Raw genomic sequence first — 21,630 nt, 5'->3', positions numbered from 1 at the left:
GTGCATAATTTATGTATTTGTTTCTAAAAATCGTTTTGATCTTAATTTACTTGTAGAGCCTTGATAAAGAATATATATTATTCGAAACGTCGGTGTAAGAGAAAAATATCGTTTTCTTTTCACATTTTAAAGACTGCGAAGCCGAAAAAAACTCCCCTGCATTGACGTTTCTTCAGTAAATGCTTTTTGATCTCATTTGGAATCCCACAAGGCAGCCACTTGGAACCGTCAATCTTCCTATTGCACTTCAATGATGTGATCGATTATCACTCACTACCGGTTTGAAGGTCTACATGAACATTCGTTCCGTTGTATACTTAATCCGTTGCATAGTTGATGTAAGCTTCCTCCAGTTGACTTGCTTGCATATGAGCTTGAACTGCATGCATGTCAATGATAAGACCTCATGCAACATCCGAACCGAAATGAAAGCAAGGCCGTGATGTTTATTTTATTGCGTTGGCAGACAAGAGTGGATTCAAAACATTGAATGGGCTTTTTTTTAGAACGATTGAGTAAGTTAACACATAGTTAAAATTTACTGAAAAATCTGACCAGTTGATTTTGTTCATTTCGTTTTTTTCGCTCGAAATCTGATTGACAACGTTCGCTCACTAACTGTAGAAAGTAATTTTGATACATTATATGATGGCGGTACAAAAATCTCCAGCTACGTTTTGATTTTTTCACTTTTTACTATAAAACAATTTTGATGTATTTGCACTCAATAGCATGTTAGATTTCGAAATTCCAAAAAAAAACAGCTGTAATCAAATTGCTAATTGGCTGTCGAATTGACAAACTTTTTAAGTTGTTTCTACCCATGCTTTCTTTCTGTTCATATTAAACCCGTTGGTCACCCCCATCGCCCCCACTTACCTGGTCGTCGGAATCAATCGTATCCGGAATGACGTCCGGATTCTTTTCGTCACTGTCGTTCCCGTCGTAGTCCTTGCTGGCGACACTCTTGTCGCTTGGCCCGGGCGATGAAGTCCGCACCGTTGTACTCTGGGCCGTTTCCTTGTTGCGGCGGTTGCCGGCTCCGCAGGGAAATTTTAGGGCCAGCACAATGGCACAGCTACCAATCAGTACCGCCGCTCCCAACCCGATGCCAATCGAGAGCGTCGGTGTTAGCAGTAGTGGTGACCGCGGACGCTCTGCTGGTGGGGGACAGTTTGGAATAATGCAGGGAGAGAGAGAGAGAGAAAACAAAAGCAAAGACAAAAAAAAATTACCAAATTTGCTGCTGCTTTCACTGCGAAGGACAACAAACCTTTTTCCGAGTTCATTTGCTTTTCGGGAAGCCTCAGTGTGGCGGCACTCATGACATACGGTTCGGACTTGCCCTTGGAGTTGAACGCGTACACTGCGAGCTGGTAAATTGCGCTGGGGTGAAGATTCGGCACCGCAAACCGGGGCACCGGTGATGTGTTGTTGAAGCGCACCTCCTGTGACTGAGTGTCCCGGAGCTCTAGAAAGAAAGACTGCGCCAGACCGCCGTTGAATCCTTCGTAGCACCGAACCTGCAACGACGTCATGGAGACATTGGCCAAGCTGCAGTTGTGCACCTGGTCCGGTCGACCTGCAAAAGTAAAACAAACAGTTCGTCTGTATTGTCGAGTAGTTTACAGTGAAAACCCTAACTCCTCCCCTTCCCTCCTTTTTTCACCCTTAGATTCCCAGTGGGGCAATCCTGAAAGACACTATGCAGCAAAATAATAATCCAGCCTGTGACCGGCAGTGCAAACAGTAGCGCAGAGCGTTCGGAAAATCCAAGCAGAAGTACGTGAGATAACAGTAGGTACAGCGAATTCATTCAGTCACAAACAATGGCAAGAAATATGCTACTGCTGAGCTGTCTTCATTTGTTCTAAGGATAACCATTTAGGTTCCACTACACACCTGTATACAGACACATATTCACACATACACGACACGCTCTGTTCTAGTGTACAGCTCCGTTCAATCTCTTTCGTTCGGCTCGAGTGCACTGTAGGCACCGTGAGGCATCCTGGGCTGGGTGTGCTGGGTGAACAATACTTATGCGGTTGCCGTTCTGGTTTAGTGTTTTTACTTGTAATGCACCTATGCAGTTATAACTGCAATTATCACGTTATTTCACGGCTGGCAAATTTAAAATTTATTCGCCCTATCAACCGTACCGCTGGAGGAGAGTATGTTACACATTACTGTGTGTGTACGGATGCGTAAGTTTGTACCAAGCGAGGTTGTGCAGTTTGTAGAGAGAATTGACTCAGTTAGGAGTTTGGGTAATAAAACCTATAAAAAATCAATGAATTATTGAATTATTGAATGATTCAACAGAGAGTACACCATATGTATACATGGGCTGAAAAGTCATTGACCTGACACAGATAAAAATCACAGGAAGGTTGTATGCAAAGCCACGACCGCAAGGTTGAAGTAGAATACTTTTACAAGAAAGATAACTCGGCTGCTTGCGTGTCAGTCATTTTTTCTAGTAAATAAACGTTGACCGTTCATTGGCAGTATTGTAATTTCTTTTTGTTTGATATTTTGAATGAAGTTCATTGAATATTTTTAAATTTTGTGCAAATGAGAAGTTGAAGTGCAGCCGAATTGTAATATGCACATTTAATACGGCATCATTAAACGAGAACGGAACAAAGGCTACGGTTATGCAGAACGCGAATGATGGCGCGATTAATTACAGCGCAAAACGAGAAAATATTAACTCTTCAAATATTCATTTTTGTTCTTCAAATTTCTGTTGTTCAATTTAATATCCGTTGAAATGTCTGTTTATTATCTGATGAAGTTCTTATATAGGCCAAATGATGCATTCCCAATTTACTAGGTCCATAACTCTGCCGACCGTGCTTGGGAAAGCAATCGTATAACGACCAATCAGAGGTCGAATTTTGTGTTTTAACAAGGCTTAAGGATTTTCAATAGTACAATAGTGTGAATAATAAAATTGCAATTTCATGCATCTGGTAGGAATCTTTGAAGATTTTCTAATCGATTGCTGCAAAAACGAAGGAAATCCATCGAAAACTAACCGATTTATTAGCATTTGAAATTTTTCTCACTTTTTTCAGTTTTAGATTTTCATTTCACATCCCTATGTAGCCGAACTTCCTGAGAGAAGTATTCTACTTCAAAAAACTCCGGGGTGTCACGATGAAAACGGCAAATTGTTGTTTGGCAAATTTCATGACATATCATTAACTCATTCTTAGGTTGAAAGGGGATTCAAAGTGACGCTGCTATAAAGCTGTGCTTTCTGATGGAAAAAAATACTATTACTGTGAAGTAATAGGTTGATAACGGTTAAAAAAATCGTGAAATCGTGCTAAATGAATCTCAAAGTAACGCGTTGGTTATATCATTTATGGATGTTGGGCACGCAGTGGTTGCCTCGTTCCTTAACAATCGATTGAAAAGTTTACCGTGTCAAGCTTTCAGAGGAGAACCTGGCATGAATTACGCGCAATAGGAAAGAGGAATAAGATATAACAATCTAAATCGAGGCGAAGCGGCCTCATGTAGTGTATAAAAAAGTGCTTCTTCACAAAGACAACGCTCCCGCTCATTCAGCTTGCGATACGACCGATAAATCAAATGAAATGCGTAGCGAACTTCTCTAGCCTAGAATCATCTGTTTTTTTTTTCAGCATGTTCACGCTTACGTTTGTTATGTCTAATGCATTTTGTAATATTCTTCTTTTTGATATTCTATGACTTTTTTACAGTAGGTGTTGGTTATTTTCTGCATGTCTACTTCCACGAAATCAAAAAAAAAAAAACCAGAAAGTCAGTTAAACAGTATATCAGAAAATCAGTGAACCAGGAAATCATAAAATTATAAAACCAAAACATTGGAAAAACAAAAGAAAGTAAAAAAAAAACACGTAAAATCATAAAACTGAGAAATCAGTGAATAAGAATATCAGAATATCAGCAAATATGTGTACCAGTGAATGAGCAAAAAAGAACAACAGAACTTTGTTGAATCGGAATACAGGACAACCTAATTCGAAGATCTATACAGAAGGAGAGGAAGTCAAAAATAGTTAGTTTTGTACAACGTAACTTATGGACGTTGCCTAATTGATTCATAAATTTAAGAAAAATAAAATAAATCAAATTAGTGGAAAAAATTAGCAAACATAAAAATATCAAAAAATGTATTAAAAAAGTAAAAACCACATTTAAAAATACATAAAAAAATTTAAAAATTTCAACATTTTTCAAATTAAAATAATTAAAAACAAACGAGTTGACAAAATTTCCCTTCACGTATGACTGCAATTACATCACAACTAACTACAAGATATATTTTTTTGTAAAAATGTATGAAATTTCTGACTTTTAGAGGGATGAGTAAAAAGTGAAATTCTTCTTGTTTATTCGAAAACAACAAAACATTTTTGGAAATTAAAAAAAAAAACATTTAAATTTAACTGGAGCTGTAAAAAATCGGAGCCTATATATAATCGAGTTCGACCTGTATCACAAAAACAGAAAATCGGAAAATTAGACAGCAGAAAACCCAAAAATCAAATTATCAATAAATAAGAAAACCAAAGAATCGCGAAATAAGAAAATCAAAAAAACTAACAAATGAGAAATTAACAAAATCAAAATATCACAACTTCTGAAATAACGGAATAAGAAAATGGGAACCAGAAAATTAGAAATCCAGAAAACTGAAAAATGAAAAGCTGCCAGAAATTGAAATCATCAGATAACAAATATCAGAATCAGAAAATCGAAAGTATAGGAAAATCCTGATATCAGAAAATCAGAATTTCAGAAAATAAAAATTGATGAAATGTGAAAGTCAGAAAATCAAATATTCGAGACATTGAAAGATAAAAAAATTGGAAGCTACAAAAATTAAAAAGCCAAATGTTAGTATATCAGCTGATTAGGGAATCAGAGAACCAAAACTTTAACTTTCCGGAAATTTAAAAAAAAATAAAATAAGAAATATAATCAGAAAATCATTCATTTTGAAGAGTACCTAATACGATGAAGAGGGTATCATAATTACAGAAAAATCATTTATTCGTAAAAACAGAAAACCAGAAATAAAAAAAGGAAATGAGAAAAATTGAAAAAAAAAACAGATAACTGGAAACTCGGAGCACCAGAAAGTAAAACAGAATAAAAAATTTGATAAGCTTCGATGCGTAAATGTGAATAACTCTCTAGTGCCCAGTGCCGTCTTTAGACGGTCAAAATTTAAACTCATAAAAAGCTTCAATAAGAACTTGAAAAATGTTTATAAAGCATCATAGTGCTTTTTTCGAAGTCCGTCTTAAAACTAATTTGGGCACTAGAGGGTTAATTGTAAATACGAATTTCAGACGAAGCGGATATCAATAAATGGAAGAAACTCTGAATATCAGTGAATCAGATAATCGATATATCAGAACATAGCAAAATAAGATAATAAGATATATAAGAATATAAGGAAATCAGATTATACGATGATCCGGAGAATGAAAATTAGAATTAGCAAATTGAATTAACCAAAAGAGCATAAAATTGAAATATGAAAATATGTATTACAAAATCAAGTGATCAGGAGCAGTGCTTGAGAAGGGATCGAAATTTGATTGTGACTGCGATGAATGCACATGCTTTTTTCGTTTGAATTGAACCGCAGAAACGATCGGGCGAACGAAAAAAAGTTTTTCTCTTTCTCTCGTGTGACGATTTTTTTTCTAACGATAGCGACCGCAGTTTCGGAGAAGCCGATTTTGAAACTCTCTCGCTCGATCATTTACAATGTATGTTGAACGGAGCAAACTAGAGTATGATCGGCAGCATGTGGCGTGTTTTATTTTCGTTTCTCTCGTTCTTGACTGGTTCTTGACTGGCTGCCTGAACGGTCAAAAAACGGTCGATGAATGCTTTTTCGCTGAATAGGATGGGATTGGAGCACTGCTTACAGATGCACGTTATTTTTTGGTGGAGAAGTTTGTTGTTGTTGTTGTTGATGTTTAGCGATAATTGCTCGAGGACAAATGAGGTGGAGATATAGTTTGAATATTTCTTCATGCGAAATGCTGAAGTCCGTCGTTGTTATGCGTCGCAAAGCGCCGACAGGCACATATAGTGTTTTTACTTCTGCCTACGCGGCTAGCATTATACCATATGTTGCGTTGCGCGCGGCTGTAATTTATATTTTTCCGAAGCTTATTCAGATTCTTGCTTCGCTTTTATCATTGGCCCAACAGATAAGCCGATATATACTCTATTCTTTTTATATCCATCGTTATCAGTAGGCTAATTTTTCAGTCAATTTTTTTTCTGATTCGTTATGCATAAATAGTGGAAAATGCCAATCCTTATGCCCTGACAAATCACGTTCTACAATTGAGTTGATAGTTTTGTGATGTATTGGTTGATAACCGTCTTACAAACTGTGTTTTTTTAGATGCAAAAAATTAAATAAAGGTAGATTGCAAATCAGCAGAAACATTAGAGGCCACCTAAATTGAATTGTTGGAACTAGCTCAATTTTAGTTGTGCGTTGTTAGTTGTTTCTGGTACCCAGGAGCGGATTAAGGCGAAGGCGAAGCAGGCGGACTTCAAAATTGATGTTTGATGCATGAAGAGGATCATCAACAATGTATGGAGAACACTATTAATGTATAACGAAAAAGAATTTCCCGCATACAAATTGACTTGAAAAATTAGCCTCCTGATAACTATCGAATTCAAAAGTATCTATCTGTTAGGCCGATGATATAAAGGTCGGATTCGATTATATAGGGCTCGATTATATGTATATGATTCTATTATATATAATTTCAAACTCGATTATACTGCCGTTCCAAGCATAGTTGTCCCAGCGTGCATAAGAACGGCAGTATATATAGTAGCAAATTTTTTTTTTCAAATTTCAAATGTGATCTAGAGCGAACATTTCGTAGGAGAACATTCAGAAAATACGTTACGCTTGATAGAAAGGGAAAAAAATAAAAAATAATTAAAAGCAATGAAAAATTTTTATTTTTTTTGAAGAATTTAAAATTAAAAGAAATTGAAATACCTTAATAAAATTATCTTAATAAAAATAATTTCAAAAAAAAAAAGAAATTACAAAAATTTAGAAAACAAACGAATAATTTGAAAATTTTAAAAAATTTGAGAAATTAAAAACAAACGAGTTGAAAAATCAATATATACTGATCTAGCTTTTTCTTTCCATTTGACAGCAATTACACCAGGAATAACTACAAGATATATGTATAATTTTTATAAGAACTGTGTTTGCTGACTTTTAGGGGGATGAGTCAAAAATAAAATTCTTCCTATTTATTCGAAAATAATAAAACATTCATGTAAAATGAATAAAATACTTTTTTTCTCTGATTCGATTATATATAGTGGAAAAAAATCGGAGACTATATATAATCGAGTCCGACCTGTACTTAGCGATGCGAAAATCTAAATTAGCTTTGGACAAAGTACACCACCGCACAGTGGGGAATCGCTGACCATCGACCCAAATTTGAAAATGTGAATTTCATTTCAATTATATTTTTCCTATAGTTGTATACTATTTAAGTGACAGAATCCAAATTTTTAGAGCATTACGACAAAATTTGAATTTTCATGATTTTTCAAAGTGTACTGAGTTAGCGTTTTTCTTGAAAAAAATGCAATGTTGCGAAATTTGCTGGAGCCCCAAGAGTAACTTGAATCTTGATGACGTCTAAGTAAAAGTTGTCTATAAAATAGTGGAGAATAAATCCTCATCATTGGATAATGTATAATCCATATCATTGGATAATGTATATATGTATAAATTGACGGAATTAAAAAATTACGTATTTTTTGCATAAAACAGCGTTTAAAGTTTAGACGGCAGGGTTTGGCACTGTTGGCACTAGTTTTAAAAGATAGCTTGGAAAAAACGCCTTAAAATGCATCTAGTCCGATCTTGAGCAGAGTTGCGCAGAGTACCTTTCTTTCGAAGAGAAACAACGATTGTTCGGCACATGTCGGATTTCAAAAATGTAAATTTGAATTGTACACTGCAAACCGTCTACATAATAACAAATGGCTCATATAAGTCTGATAATAACAACGTTTTCAAACAAGTTTCAGTATAATTAATCACACTATTTGCATATTTACAAGTTTAACTGATCTATAATTCAATAATTAACGAAGTATCAAAAACTAGTCATTGTTTATGTTTTGGATCACCAGCACTGACTACCAAAATCATGTTTTAAGTTTATATCGTACTAGTCACATGTAAAAACAATCGTGTAAACATAAACCATGACATAATACATCGCCTGCTTATTTCTACAGAGCAAATAGTGAATAATTATTTTGACGTTAGAAACTGCATTTCGAAAACCCTTCTTGAAGATATTAAAACTGTATTAAAAATGAACACAAAAATGAAGATGAAGGTTAAAGTTGAAGAATCAATAGTCACTTTGAAAAAAAAAAAAACAAGTCATAAGTGATTTTCAACACGAAGCATATTTTTCAATTTTTTTTTTCTTTTTCTTAATAACTGATTAATATTTTATGTGTTTTATGGCATATGAAAGTCTTTCAAGCATCATGCATTTTATTTTCCAAAAGATTGAAACCGACGTAAAATTTTCCTCATAAAATGTATATATGAAACATGAAATTTTCCTTGGCGTCAAAAATACTTATTTTCATGCAAAAATAATATCAAATTCGGACTCAGTGTTCCAAAATTATATAAAAACCATGTATTTTCCATGATTTGAAGATATTTTTTCGCTTGGCCAGCATTTGTATGGAGCCGCCCCACTGTGCACCACCGCGACGCGAGCTGCGCAACATGTAACTAATGTAACTACACTACTCATGTCCAAACGCGATGCTTTGATTTCCATGGATGCTTTGAGAGATGTATGAAGAATTAATCAAACAGCTTCAACACCTTACTTTTCCATAATCGCTAAACATAAACAAACAACAACAAAACCAAGCGCCTCCAGCCACCAAAACGCTGTAACAGAATATACGCATCAGAAGCATACAGCGACTGCCGGTCAAATGAATTTTTTTTTTCCGGTCGTTCATTGCCACTAAAAATCAATGGATATTGAACAAAAGGAAAATGCGAAAAAATCGTCATAAAGTAGTGCGAACAGGATTGCGAGGATTCTACACTAGAGAGGAAAAGAGATGATCGTAATGCCCGTTCGTTTTATTTTGCAATCGGAAAACGAAATTGAACGCGACAGCTCGGAGAGACGAACGGTGTACGAAGTCTCGCACAAAACGGATAAGATGATATTGAATGACTGATATTTTTGTGTTCGGTAGAAAAAAGGATTGATCAGAGCACTGATCAGGAGACCAGAGAATTGTAAAATTATAAACTTATTAATTATGGAATCAGTAAACCAAAAATTACGAAAGTTGGAAAATCATTACATCAGAAAATAAAAACTAGGAAAAAAATATCAGAGAATCGGACAGTCATATGGGACCATCAGAAAATCTGAACAATAGATTACCAGAAGATCAGCAGAACAAATTGCAGAATTCAGAAAATCAGAAGAACAGGAGAAAGTTTTGAAGTAAAACAGGAAGGCATTAAAGCAAAATATTAAAACATCTCTATAACCAGACAAAAATAACGAGGCGAAAACAGTCAGCGCACTGGAATTTCCCTTGTTAATTATTTAATTCATTTTAACCGCAGTGAGGCTAATAACTTAAATTTTTTTGAAAAAGCACATGCTTTATATAACGTGCGTGTAAAGTGGGAAGTTTATAGAAAGTTTGGCGGAGGTGAAAAGCATATCACCCAATGCCGTATTTGCAACGTTATGGCTATGGTTCAAAGTTCTGTAACATGGACCAAAAATGCCTCATTTGTGGAGACTCTTCTCACAAAAAGGACACATGTCCTGTGAAAGAGAGTAAAAATTTTTGCTGTGCGAACTGTAACGGCAACCATATGTCAAATTTTTACCAATGCCCAGTCCGTTTAGCAATTGTTAAGGCAAGGCAAGGTAAACAAATATCAATTTCCCAATCAAAACAAACTTCAAAACAAAATTCTCCAAGCGTACCAGCACTGCCCACTTCTTCTACTCCTTTGCATACTCGTTTAACATATGCACAGGTTACAGGTAGTTCGAACATTCTACCGCCTAATGTTGGTAGTTCGAAAATGACCGTTAATATGGGAGGTAAGCAAAACACGGTGGAAAATAAATGTACACCTATTATCCCAGCTAATAAAGCTACCGAAAATATTTTTTCTAATGTCAACTGCCTGGGGCCTATTACGGCAGGTAAACTTTCTTTTCTGTAACAGGCAATGTTCGATCTCATGAATGCCATGTTGCAGGCAAAATCAATGTTTGAAGCCATTCAAATAGGCACAAATTTTACTATTAAAATTGTTTCTAATTTAAAATTTAGCAATGATTTTAAATAAAACAATTAAAATATTAAATTGGAATGCTCGCTCATTGAAGGCCAATGAGAATGAGCTTTTTAATTTATAAACAGTAAATAATGTGCAAATTGAAATTATTACTGAAACATTTTTGAAACCTAACATAAAATTAGAATATGATCCCAATTACGTGGTTCATAGATATGATAGGATTCAGGGTTCCGGCGGTGGAGTTGCAATTGTTATTCATCGCCTAATCAAACATCGTGCTCTTCCCCATCTTGAGACGAAAGTTATTGAAACTTTGGGAATTGAGGTTCAAACTGAACTTGGGATTCTATTTATTGACGCAGCATATTTACCATTTCAATGCACACGCGAGCACAAAAATTATTTTAAAGGTGATTTATAAAAACTCACCAGAAATCGTTCGAAACTTTTTATAATCGTCGATTTTAACGATAAACATCGTTTATGGAATAATTCTCAAATGGCAAAATTTTATTCAATGATTGTTCTTCAGGATACTATTCTATTTTGTCTCCGAATAGTCCTACATGCTTTTCTTCTGTAAGAAACCCATCAACAATTGATTTGGTGCTAACAGATCAAAGTCATGTATGTAGTGATTTGATCACACATGCTGACTTTGATTCTGACCATCTTCCAATAACTTTTTCTTTATCACATGAATCAGTTTTAAACCCTATGAGCTCTGTTTTTAATTATAACAAGACTAATTGGGAGAGATACAAAACTCATATTGAGAGAAATTTCAATAATGAGCTTGATTTGCAAAACGAAGTGAATATTGATTCCGCTTTGGAAGCATTAAAATGTGCAATTGTTGATGCCAGGAATTATTCTGTTCCAAAGGCTCAAGTGAAATTTGATTCACCAATAATTGACGAAAATCTTCAACTTCTAATTCGTTTGAAAAATGTCCGCAGACGTCAATATCAACGTTCTCGTGACCCTGTTTTTAAAACTATTTATAAAGATTTACAGAAAGAGATTAAACATAGATTTACTCTTCTGAGAAATCAAAATTTTGAGACTAAAGTTGAAAAATTGAAACCATATTCAAAACCATTTTGGAAGCTGTCGAAGATTCTTAAGAAACCTTCAAAGCCTATTCCAGTTTTAAAAGATGGTGAACGTTTTCTTGTATCCAATGAACAAAAGGCTCAAAGACTTGCTCAGCAGTTTGAGAGTGTTCATAACTCAAACTTGAATTTTGTGGTCCAATTGAAAATGAAGTCACACGTCAATTTGATTTAATTTCTTCCCAGAATTTTTTACCTGCAGAAATAATTGAAACTAACTTGAATGAGATTGAATCAATTATTTAAAATTTCAAAAATATGAAAGCACCTGGTGACGATGGAATCATTAATATACTAATCAAACATCTCCCTGAGAGCACAATGGAATTTTTAGTGAAAATTTTCAATTGCTGCTTCAAAATTGCATATTTTCCCAAATTATGGAAAAATGCAAAAATTACTCCCATTTTAAAACCGGATAAGAACCCAGCTGAAGTTTCAAGTTATCGACCAATCAGTTTGCTTTCTTCAATAAGTAAACTGTTTGAGAGGATTATTCTTAACAGTATGATGTCACACATCAACGAAAATTCAATTTTTGCAAATGAACAGTTTGGATTTCGCCATGGGCATTCCACAACTCATCAATTGCTCAGAGTTATAATATGATACGAGCTAACGAATCTGAAGGTTATTCCACTGGAGCTGCTCTTTTAGACATAGAAAAAGCATTCGGCAGTATTTGGCATAAAGGTTTGATTGCGAAATTGCAAACTTTTAATTTTCCAATTTTCCTAATCAAAATTTTAAAAAATTATCTTACTGATCGAACTCTGCAGGTTGTCTAGCAGAATTCAAAATCTGATAGATTTCCTGTCAGAGCAGGTGTACCTCAAGGTTCAGTCTTGGGTCCAGTCCTGTACAACATATTCACTTCAGATATTCCTGATTTGCCTCCAGGATGCACAAAGTCATTGTTCTGCGATGACACAAGCATTTCCGTAAAAGGAAAAAGTCTTCGTGTCATATGCAGTCGATTGCAGAAAAGTTTAGATATATTTTCTTCCTACTTGCAAAAGTGGAAAATCTCTCCCAATGCTTCTAAAACTCAAATGATAATTTTTCCGCATAAGCCAGGGGCTTCTTTCCTCAAGCCAGACAATAATCACGTTGTTAAGATGAATGGGGTTATTTTAAGTTGGTCCGACAAGGTTAAGTACCTGGGACTAATTTATGATAAAAAACTTATTTTCAAAGAGCACATTGAGAGTATACAAGCCAAGTGCATCAAATATACGAGATGTTTATATCCTATCATTAACAGGAATTCTAAACTTTGTTCAAAGAACAAACTTTTGATTTACAAACAAATTTTTAGACCAGCAATGCTTTATGCTGTACCGATCTGGTCAAGTTGCTGTTCAACAGAAGAAAACGCTCCAAAGGATTCAGAATAAAATTCTGAAAATGATTTTGAAGCGTCCTCCTTGGTTTGGTACACTCGAATTACATAGACTTACTGGTGTTGAACCATTAGAAGCTATGTCAAATAAAATTATTAACAATTTTCGACAAAAATCGTTGCAATCCTCAATTGCTACGATAAGCTCTCTTTATAGCCAATAAGTTAGCAATTAAGTTAGTTGTAAGTTTACTTCCCCTTTTCTGTCAAGTAGGTTTAAATCCCTACGGATGATAAGTCCTGATTGCGAAAGCAAACAAATCCTAACAATAAAAATTACAAATTTCTAACAGTGTTGAGAAGTCACCATTTGTGTTTGGACACACATACTCAATATTTACTAATATTTATCATAAATACTTAAGCTACTAACAGAAAAAATCTCTATAACCAGAAAAAATAAATAAAATCAGAAAACGATAAACATAGAATCAATAAGTTAAATCAAAATTTAAAAAAAAATCAAGTCAAAAAAAAATTTATATGAGAAGATGTGACTATAATTGAGTAAAAAAATTGTCATAAAAAAAATTGGAAAGATCAGAATATCAGAGAATTAGAGAATCAGAAATTCGAAAATACAGAAAAAAAGACAATAAGTGGGCCAGACAACTAATAAGTAAAATCTAAAAACTAAACAGAGAACAGATTAATAAACTAAAACTAAAAAATATAAGAAAAACAGATAACTAGAATATACGATAGAAAACAATAAAACAGATAATCAACCCACAGAAATAAAAGAGAAGCAAACAGAAAATTAGAGTAACAAACTCATGTAATAAAAAACAAAGAAAATCATATGAAACAGGAAACACGGAAAATATATCAAAAAATCAGGACTCAGAAAATGAAAAAATCGATAAAGTAGAAAACCATAAAATCAAAAATTTTGATCAGAAATCGAAAAATTACTAAAGCTGGCAGAAAAAAAATCAGAATATAAGATAATCACGAAATAAGAGAATCCCAAAATCAACAACTTAGAACTTCAGAAAATAAAATTTGAGGACATAAGAAAATCAGCAAACAGAAAACTAAAAACTCGGAAAACCGGAAAATCAGACAAATAAAAGATCAGATATCAGAAAATTAAAAATGAGAATTTCTGCCATTTATGTAATTAGATAATTTCAAATAAAAAAAAATATCATATTTTCAGGTAATTACAAAAACAAAAATGTCAGATTTCCAGGAAATCAGGAGATTGAAAAGTCGTTTCGGTAACGAACAAAAATTCAAAATATGAGAAAACACTAGGACAATACTCGCGGAACTTTTTAAAAGGACCTGGTTAACATTGAGAGACTCTCTTTGTTTACATTCTCTTTGAATTATAACTAATTTTTTTTCATATTTCATGATACTATTTGCATAGTAAACTAGGCAACATTACAATCTTTCAATTTAAGTTAAGAAATTGTTGAATCCTTCTATAATGACGCTCTAATCAAGAAAACAGAATGAGCGAGGAGAGAATCGCTCGTTGTTACTTAGGTCTTTTAGAAAAGTAACGTGGGCATAAATCAGCATAACAGAAAATTAGCAAGTCAAAAAAATAGGAAAATCAAAATAGTAGGAGGCTGTAAACAAGACACAACCGCGTAACTGATCACTATTAGCAAATGAATTGTTGAGAGTGTTGCAACATTGAGTCATAAAGTCTCCTATTGCTTGTTCAAATTAAGCAACTCTTCATAACTTGTTTAGTTTCCTCAAGGAGGGCAGTTTCTGTTCAAAATTGGATATAATGCTGATGGCAACCTTTGAGCCGCCTAGACAGTGCGGAAGTAAGAAACTCTGACAAACACACACACACTGAATAAGCTCTTATCACAATTAGTAAATTAATTAACCACGGCAGATTTTGATTGCTAGGATTCAGCACAGAATGTATTGTTGCCAAAAAATAGAAGCAAAAATTCATCGTGGAGAAGAAGGCCGGAGCCCATTACCGAAACTTCGAAACGTTTGCTGCTACCACGATGCTGCTGGGACATGTGACCAACCGGTATGTGATTGGCTTAAGCCGAAAGCAAATTCGGAATGCCAGCTGATACTGCCGCAATCCGCTACGCTACTGTTAACTAGGGATACTATTATGGTCACCTTTTCAGGGATTGTTTCTCGTATAATATACTCTAGAGCAATTCCACATAAAAACGGCCAACCTATTTAATCAACCATTTGGTTGAAACTTCGCGTAGATGTTTCTATAAGCAAGAGATGCCATTTTGTGCTATTTTTTTAATTTTTTGGAACACGACTCATTTTTGAGAAGCTATTTCAATGGTATTTTGGGAAAGTATTGATTATTACAAATATTTTTAGGGCTAAAATGTTTGTTTGATTGGTATGACGTCTTCGGCAAAGTTGTAGTTAATAATTTTGTCTTTCAGAAAAAATATACATTCGTGAAAAAAAAAAGTTTTTTTGTGAAAAAAAGTTAAAATAAAAATTGAAAATAATTATCTAAATAAGCTCATGTTTCAAAAATCCATTTTTATATATAAATACTACAAAAAATTACCTAAAAAATGCAACAGGCCCGATCATGGAGAAATAAAAAAAAGGTCTGCTTTTTTGAAAAAAAAAAATCCAATTTTATTTTCAATGGGCATATTTTTTTAGAAGGAAAAAATTGTTATCTACAATTTTTTTTTTCAAAAACCGTTTGGCTGTAGAATTATTTTAAATTTCCTATAAAGCACTCTATGGAGAATAAAAAATATTTTTAAAGCCAGAACGGTTTGTTTGACTGGTATAGTGTCTTCGACAAAATTAGTGATAATAATTTTGTCTTTCCACAAAAAATATACCCTGTGAAAAATTTTTTTTCGAAATATCATAACTTTTTTACCTGACTTCTCCATAATCGGACCGGTTTCATTATTTAGGTAAACTTTTGTAGTTATTATAAAAAAAATAGATTTTTGAAAAATGAGCTTTTTAGGATAATTAACTTCAAATGTATCAAAATAATCAAAAATTATCATTTACAACTTTGCCGAAGACGTCATACCGAGCAAACAATTAGTTTTAGCCCTGAAAATATTTGTAATCATCATTACACGTCGGACTCGATTATCCGGAAACTTGATTATCCGGAATTTTAGACTCAATTATCCGGTATTTCATTTTTTAATGCTTGTTTTTAATTTTTATTCCAAAATTTTATCTTTATCATTCCTTCTGGCACATTTGTGACCATTGATGTAACTTCCGGCATGTTTGGGACATGTTCGAATCAATTGAAAATAATCAATGTCCATTTGCTTCTCAAGATTTTACCCCTTTTCGCCTCAGAAATAATTTCTGGTTATGCCACTGCATCATACAAGAAAAATAAAAAAAAAATATTTGTTTTATGTTCGTTTATTGCAAATTTGAATATCTTTTCTGTGATTTAATCATCCGGAATAAAGTTTTTTTGATGTTCCGGATAATCGAGTCCGACACGTATCTTCCCAAAATAGCATTTTTAAATAGCCTCTCAAAAATGAGTCGTGTTCCAAAAAATTAAACAATGCCTTATGCCTATAGAAACGACTATACAAAGTTGCAGCCAAATCAAAAATAGCAATAAAAAAAATAAAAATTGGGACATTTTTTGTGGAACTGCTCTCTAGGGCTAATGTATTAGTTATTCCATGTTGAATGAAATAATCTTGAATTATAAGTGATTTCGTGTGGTCTTTCCGACCACACGTACGGGATTTGTGTCGTATTTTTCCGGAAATATGCAAGCATGGAAATTTTCACTCACTAGCAATATTTCATGCAAGTGTGTTCTTTGATTCATCAGGTATCGTTCAATTGTTTCCACTCGCGTACAAGTTTTCCATAGAAACGCTGCTGATTGTTTTTCGCTTCTAAAAGTTCCGAATACCATAGAAGGAGACTTAATGATTCAAACACGATAGTATTTATTGTATCCAAGTTCACTTGCATTCAACGGTATCGCGAGAAACTTTGAGATAATATCGCCAGTGATACAAAATTATGAATCCAAATGAACGTTAGATTGTGTTCAACTGTTTGTTTACCGGAGCAACTAGATATCATCAATGCTTACGGAAATGGTAGTATGGTGCATTAGCATGTGATATTTGAAATCACTAAGAATCATCGGGGTGTATCACGGTGAAAGCACGACGTGGAGTAGCCGAATTACGCCTGCAAGCAACCAACATTTGAAAGAATCGCTGCGATCGCTCGATTGCAATCGTTTACGATTCTTTCGTGAAACACTCGCTATATGTTGCTCGCTCCCCCTAAAGCAGGCAATACTAAAACAAAATCATCAAAGAAAGCTACCATATAGTTTTTTGCTATAAGTTGTCTCTTGCATGCGTGAGAGTGTGTAACTTTCAATAGCGATGGTTTGCTGGGATTGAAAGCTTATGAATAGCAAGTTCAGAAATGATACCCAAATGATTGTTATGCGATACGATTTTTTCCATCCTTGGAAATATGTCACATATCCTGGCAGAGTCTTTTGGAAGGGCCTCTGTATTCTGGTGTCAGAAGTGGGATATGTGATATATGGTAAACTACCAGATGAACTGAAGCCTTAATCAAAGTGCAATGGCAAACACTGAACTATTGTAAACAACCAGATGAACTGCAACCATAATAATGACGCGAGAATAAAAACACTTCTAACCGATGAGAACCCCACTGGCCAGACGCACCCTACCAGTTTCAAACTTTCCGTAACCCAAAAATGCAAATACGATAGCCAAGCAGCAACTACATTGTCTGATGTCTACGAGAAGCAGCGCACCAGATTGACGTCCGCGGTGATGTGTTTACTCTTATATGAAATAGTATGAAATATTTCATAATAATTAAAAAAAAAGATTTGTAGCACTTTTTTCCATGTAACTTCATTATATGTACATTATACACACTTAAAAAAAGGAACAAACAACAACAAAATCGCACGCTAGCCTGGAGGGCTAATAGCGGTCTCGATCAACTAGATTATTTGAGAGAATTTGTTATCGATATTGTTTTTTAGGATAAGTACAACGGTACACCGTGCTGACTCGAGAAAATTTACAGCTCGAAGAGATCCTCGACCTGATCGGGAATCGAACCCTGTGTGGGAGAGCTAGCCGACCGACATCGCTAGCCACAGAACCACAAAAAAAGAAATAGATATTGTATGAAAGCACACATTGTAAAGAGTATGAGACACGTCAAGTAGTCATGATTACGGGCCATCTGATCGTCATCTCTTCTAGATACCGATCATCAATTCAGGGTGGTAGCGCATGTAACGGCACCCCCTCCTGTCGTGAAGAATAAACCTGTTGTTTAAGTATATATTTTGTCTCAAAAGGACACAGCCTTCTGCTGTGCAATAGTCAGGTAAATCATCATCGCGAAAGGTTCTGTCAACATGCTACGCAAAAAAATCCTTGACGAAGAACCACAAAAGTCACACATTCATGTGCATGTCAACAAAATTAAAAAGTAAGTCAGTAAGTACTTTCGCGCGAGGCACTCATCAATATTGCAAGTGACCTAGGTGAGTTCAGAGATCGAAAGAATTCATTAATCGCCGCTCTTAGCTCCCCTGATCACTAGATCTTTCACTTATACATAATTAAATGACTTAAGAATAAGCGGGATAGAGATAGAAGTTAGGCTACCGGTAAGTTGATTGTGCTTAATAAAATAATCTTTAAAATCTGCAAAACAGACCATTAGAAAACTGTAACGAAAAAATATAAGAAAAGATAACCACAACATTAGATAGAAAAGCAAAAGAAGAAGGTTCGAAAATTGGAAAATCGAAAAACCAGAAAATAGATAATTCAATTTAAGAACACAAAAAAATAAAAAGCAGAAAATATTGGATAGAAAAAATTCTAAAATAAGATGTTCGAAAAACCCAAAAAATTGGTGACAGGTTTGGAAACGTTCACTACTTTTTTTGTTTATTTCGTTCGCAGTAGGTAGTGTTTTTCATCATTAATAGTGCACCCGGGGCAGCAAATAGTCTCGACGTTTGATTTTTGTCCCAAAATAAACATATTTATTTCTCCTGCCGAGGGTTTATTGAAAAAAATATATTTCCAGCATCTAAACGGTTTGTTCAATCGGTTAAGTGTCTTTGGCAAAGCTGTAGACAATAACTTCCTTCTGAATAAAATTGACATTGTAGAAAAAGTTTAAAAAATTGCAAACGCTTTACCGTTCACTATGGTTAATTGTACTAGCACTGTAGTTCGGAGCTCACATCGTGGTTGGGTTGAAAACGAGAGTGTAAAAGGGTCGGCCTATATCGTAAACAGCTGTGTGTTGCATCACGGGATATTTGGCTTTATTTGTTGATATGTTTTTTATGTAAAGTTGAGGTCGGTACAGTGACGTTCATTAGGGTGATAGCGAAAAAGATCATGTCAAATTTCAAAAACTGACCATGTACATTTTGTTTATTGGCCCAGAAAAAGTATATGTGCTAAATTTCAGCTCAATCGATCGAGATACGTCAATTAATTTTAGATTTGTAAACATTAATTTAAATTGTGCTCAAAAATGATTTTCAACCGTGCTGAAATATATTCTGAGTAATAAGCAAGTGTGCTTGTTATTTTGTAGTGAATAAATAATAATTTGAATAAACAGTTTCACCGTTCTGAACGAAACCTTTAAATAATCAGTTTCCCACACAAACATCCCCAAACGTTGCGCCTACACTGCACTGTTGTTATTCCGATTCAAATAAACATCTGCTAAACTTCTCCGATTCCGGGTCGGACAACATACTTTCAGTTCGTTACACTTTTTCCGCATCGAAAGCAAATTAAAACCGATTTCGTGGAGTTTCAAACTCGCCCAATATACTTCCAAAAACTTGAATGTTGATTCAGAAGGCACACAAAACCACCATCACACCCAGGAGATCAAACTGAAAAGTTAAACCCATTTTACACCCGATCTCGTTAGCAAACTAGCAACCCCCTACCCCCGAAAGTGTTCACAAGCCAGAAACAAATTAGTCCGCCCTTACTACGGGGGCTAGCAAACTATAGGAAGCTCAAACCATATGCCGTGGAAGGTGCAACGTCGAAGAGACGTTCGACAAACGGTCGTAAATAGTGCGCTTCTGTTCCACCTTCATTGTGTTTAGTCATTTGCGGAATCCAACCAACTGACCACTGACCGACCCATTTCCATTGACCGGTTCCGCCCAACTTCAAGGCAGCGCCAAGAAGCAAAACCATCCATTTTGGGGCACCCATCAGGCAGCTCGGATTCTCGGGTTTCGTGTGCGGCCAGGGGGAGGTACCTTCGTTTAAAAGGTTTCCAAGATCTTTTACATGCCGCATCGTGCTGGTTCCTTGCTTTGCCCGCATGGTGCACTGGCAAACTAAAAACTCATTTCGTGCAAGAATATATTCTAGTATATACTCATTCTCAAGTTTGATGTTTGTTTTCGCCAACGCTGCCGTACCAAACCGGCTTTTGTTTGAGCTGCTGCTGCTGCTGCTGCTACTGCTGCTATTATACCCAGAATGAAACCAGGTCTCCATCTTAGTGCTGGTAAGTTGAACCAGTAGATGAGTTCGGGGAGTTTTTCGGTAGGGTGGTACAACTGAGAGAAAATAGGGAATGCCGCATAAAGCAAGAGCTATCGGCTGCTATTTAGAGCAGTTTTTTATTTTTTTTTTCTTACCAAGTTCTAGTACACCGGGAATAATAGACCGGGAGGAAACAGACATAAACACGCTCCTGTGTGTGCTTGATGTTGTCGATTCAACAACGTCTGGCCAGGGCGAAACCAGTAAGGTGCGGCGCGGGGGGAGGAAGTTACCGTGTGTGGGCTTTGCTGGCTGCTTCAAAAGTACCGACAAATTACCAACGTCTGTGATTGGCTGCATTGTGCTTCCGCTCGAATCACATTTACCGTAAGCTGCATTATGTGCGGAAGGTGCTGTGAGTAAATAGAACTTCGATCAATTAGAATATACTGCGGTTTAAATGCTTACACAGGCACACATATGATTAATTGGGCTTTACAGTGTGAGTTGTGTTCTAGGTACGAGACAATCCTTTTTGTCGTCGTTAACGGGTTTCTGTAGGAGTTATGGATATCGGAGAGAGTAATCAAATTACAACAGATGCGCCATATATTCACGAAGATGGTTTTGATACTTCATTTAGGCAAAAAGCAATAGAATTTGACACAGTTCAGAAAAACAGAAATATTTCTTCTGTACTGTGTAGATCAATATATATGTGAACACCCGTTTGTTGCCCTGGGAGTGTTCATATTCATTTGAACCTGCTGGTCTTACTTCACAGTTTCAAGGCCTCGTGGCTTCTGGCCATCTAGGAACAATATAGACAAAATAAGGAATCGTATCATAGTATCTGTATACAACGCGCCAAACGCTCCAACCCATTCCAACGCGAACGATAGCCATGCGCCTCCTTTCACTGTTTAATCGGTGGAGACACTTGGTTAATTATTCAAAAGCGTTCTAGGGAACGAGATTATGGTAAAATTTGGAGCTAGAGCACCATAGTAATATTCAAACAAAAACCTTTCTTTACATAATTGTGCAATATGATGGAGCGCACATTTTCCCGTAATCACAAATCAGGATGACTCAAATTTTTGGCGAGTTCCTCTAACTTTCTTATTTTTGCAGATAGAGTTTACTGATGTTCTACAATGTTGTAGCCTCGTC

At 35.2% G+C, this 21,630-nt stretch overlaps 1 protein-coding gene across 2 annotated transcripts in view; it reads right to left on the bottom strand.

Moving 5' to 3' along the window:
• LOC129728542 (hemicentin-1) overlaps window positions 1–21,630 on the bottom strand; it is a 612,544-nt gene that overhangs the window by 31,655 nt on the left and 559,259 nt on the right. The window contains exons 12-13 of one of the 2 annotated variants that reach the window (XM_055686987.1): window positions 1,274–1,582; window positions 880–1,160 (exon numbers count right to left, since the gene is read on the bottom strand). In XM_055686987.1, the coding sequence (XP_055542962.1) occupies window positions 880–1,160; window positions 1,274–1,582 (590 nt within the window). The remainder of the gene's footprint in view (window positions 1–879; window positions 1,161–1,273; window positions 1,583–21,630) is intronic. The other variant, XM_055686989.1, reaches the window with a different exon arrangement.

The sequence above is a fragment of the Wyeomyia smithii genome, chromosome 1, assembly GCF_029784165.1.
Source record: "Wyeomyia smithii strain HCP4-BCI-WySm-NY-G18 chromosome 1, ASM2978416v1, whole genome shotgun sequence".
Lineage (NCBI taxonomy): Eukaryota > Metazoa > Arthropoda > Insecta > Diptera > Culicidae > Wyeomyia > Wyeomyia smithii.
The sequence above is the reverse complement of the archived record's forward strand: the minus strand, read 5'-3'. Positions and strand labels throughout refer to the sequence as shown.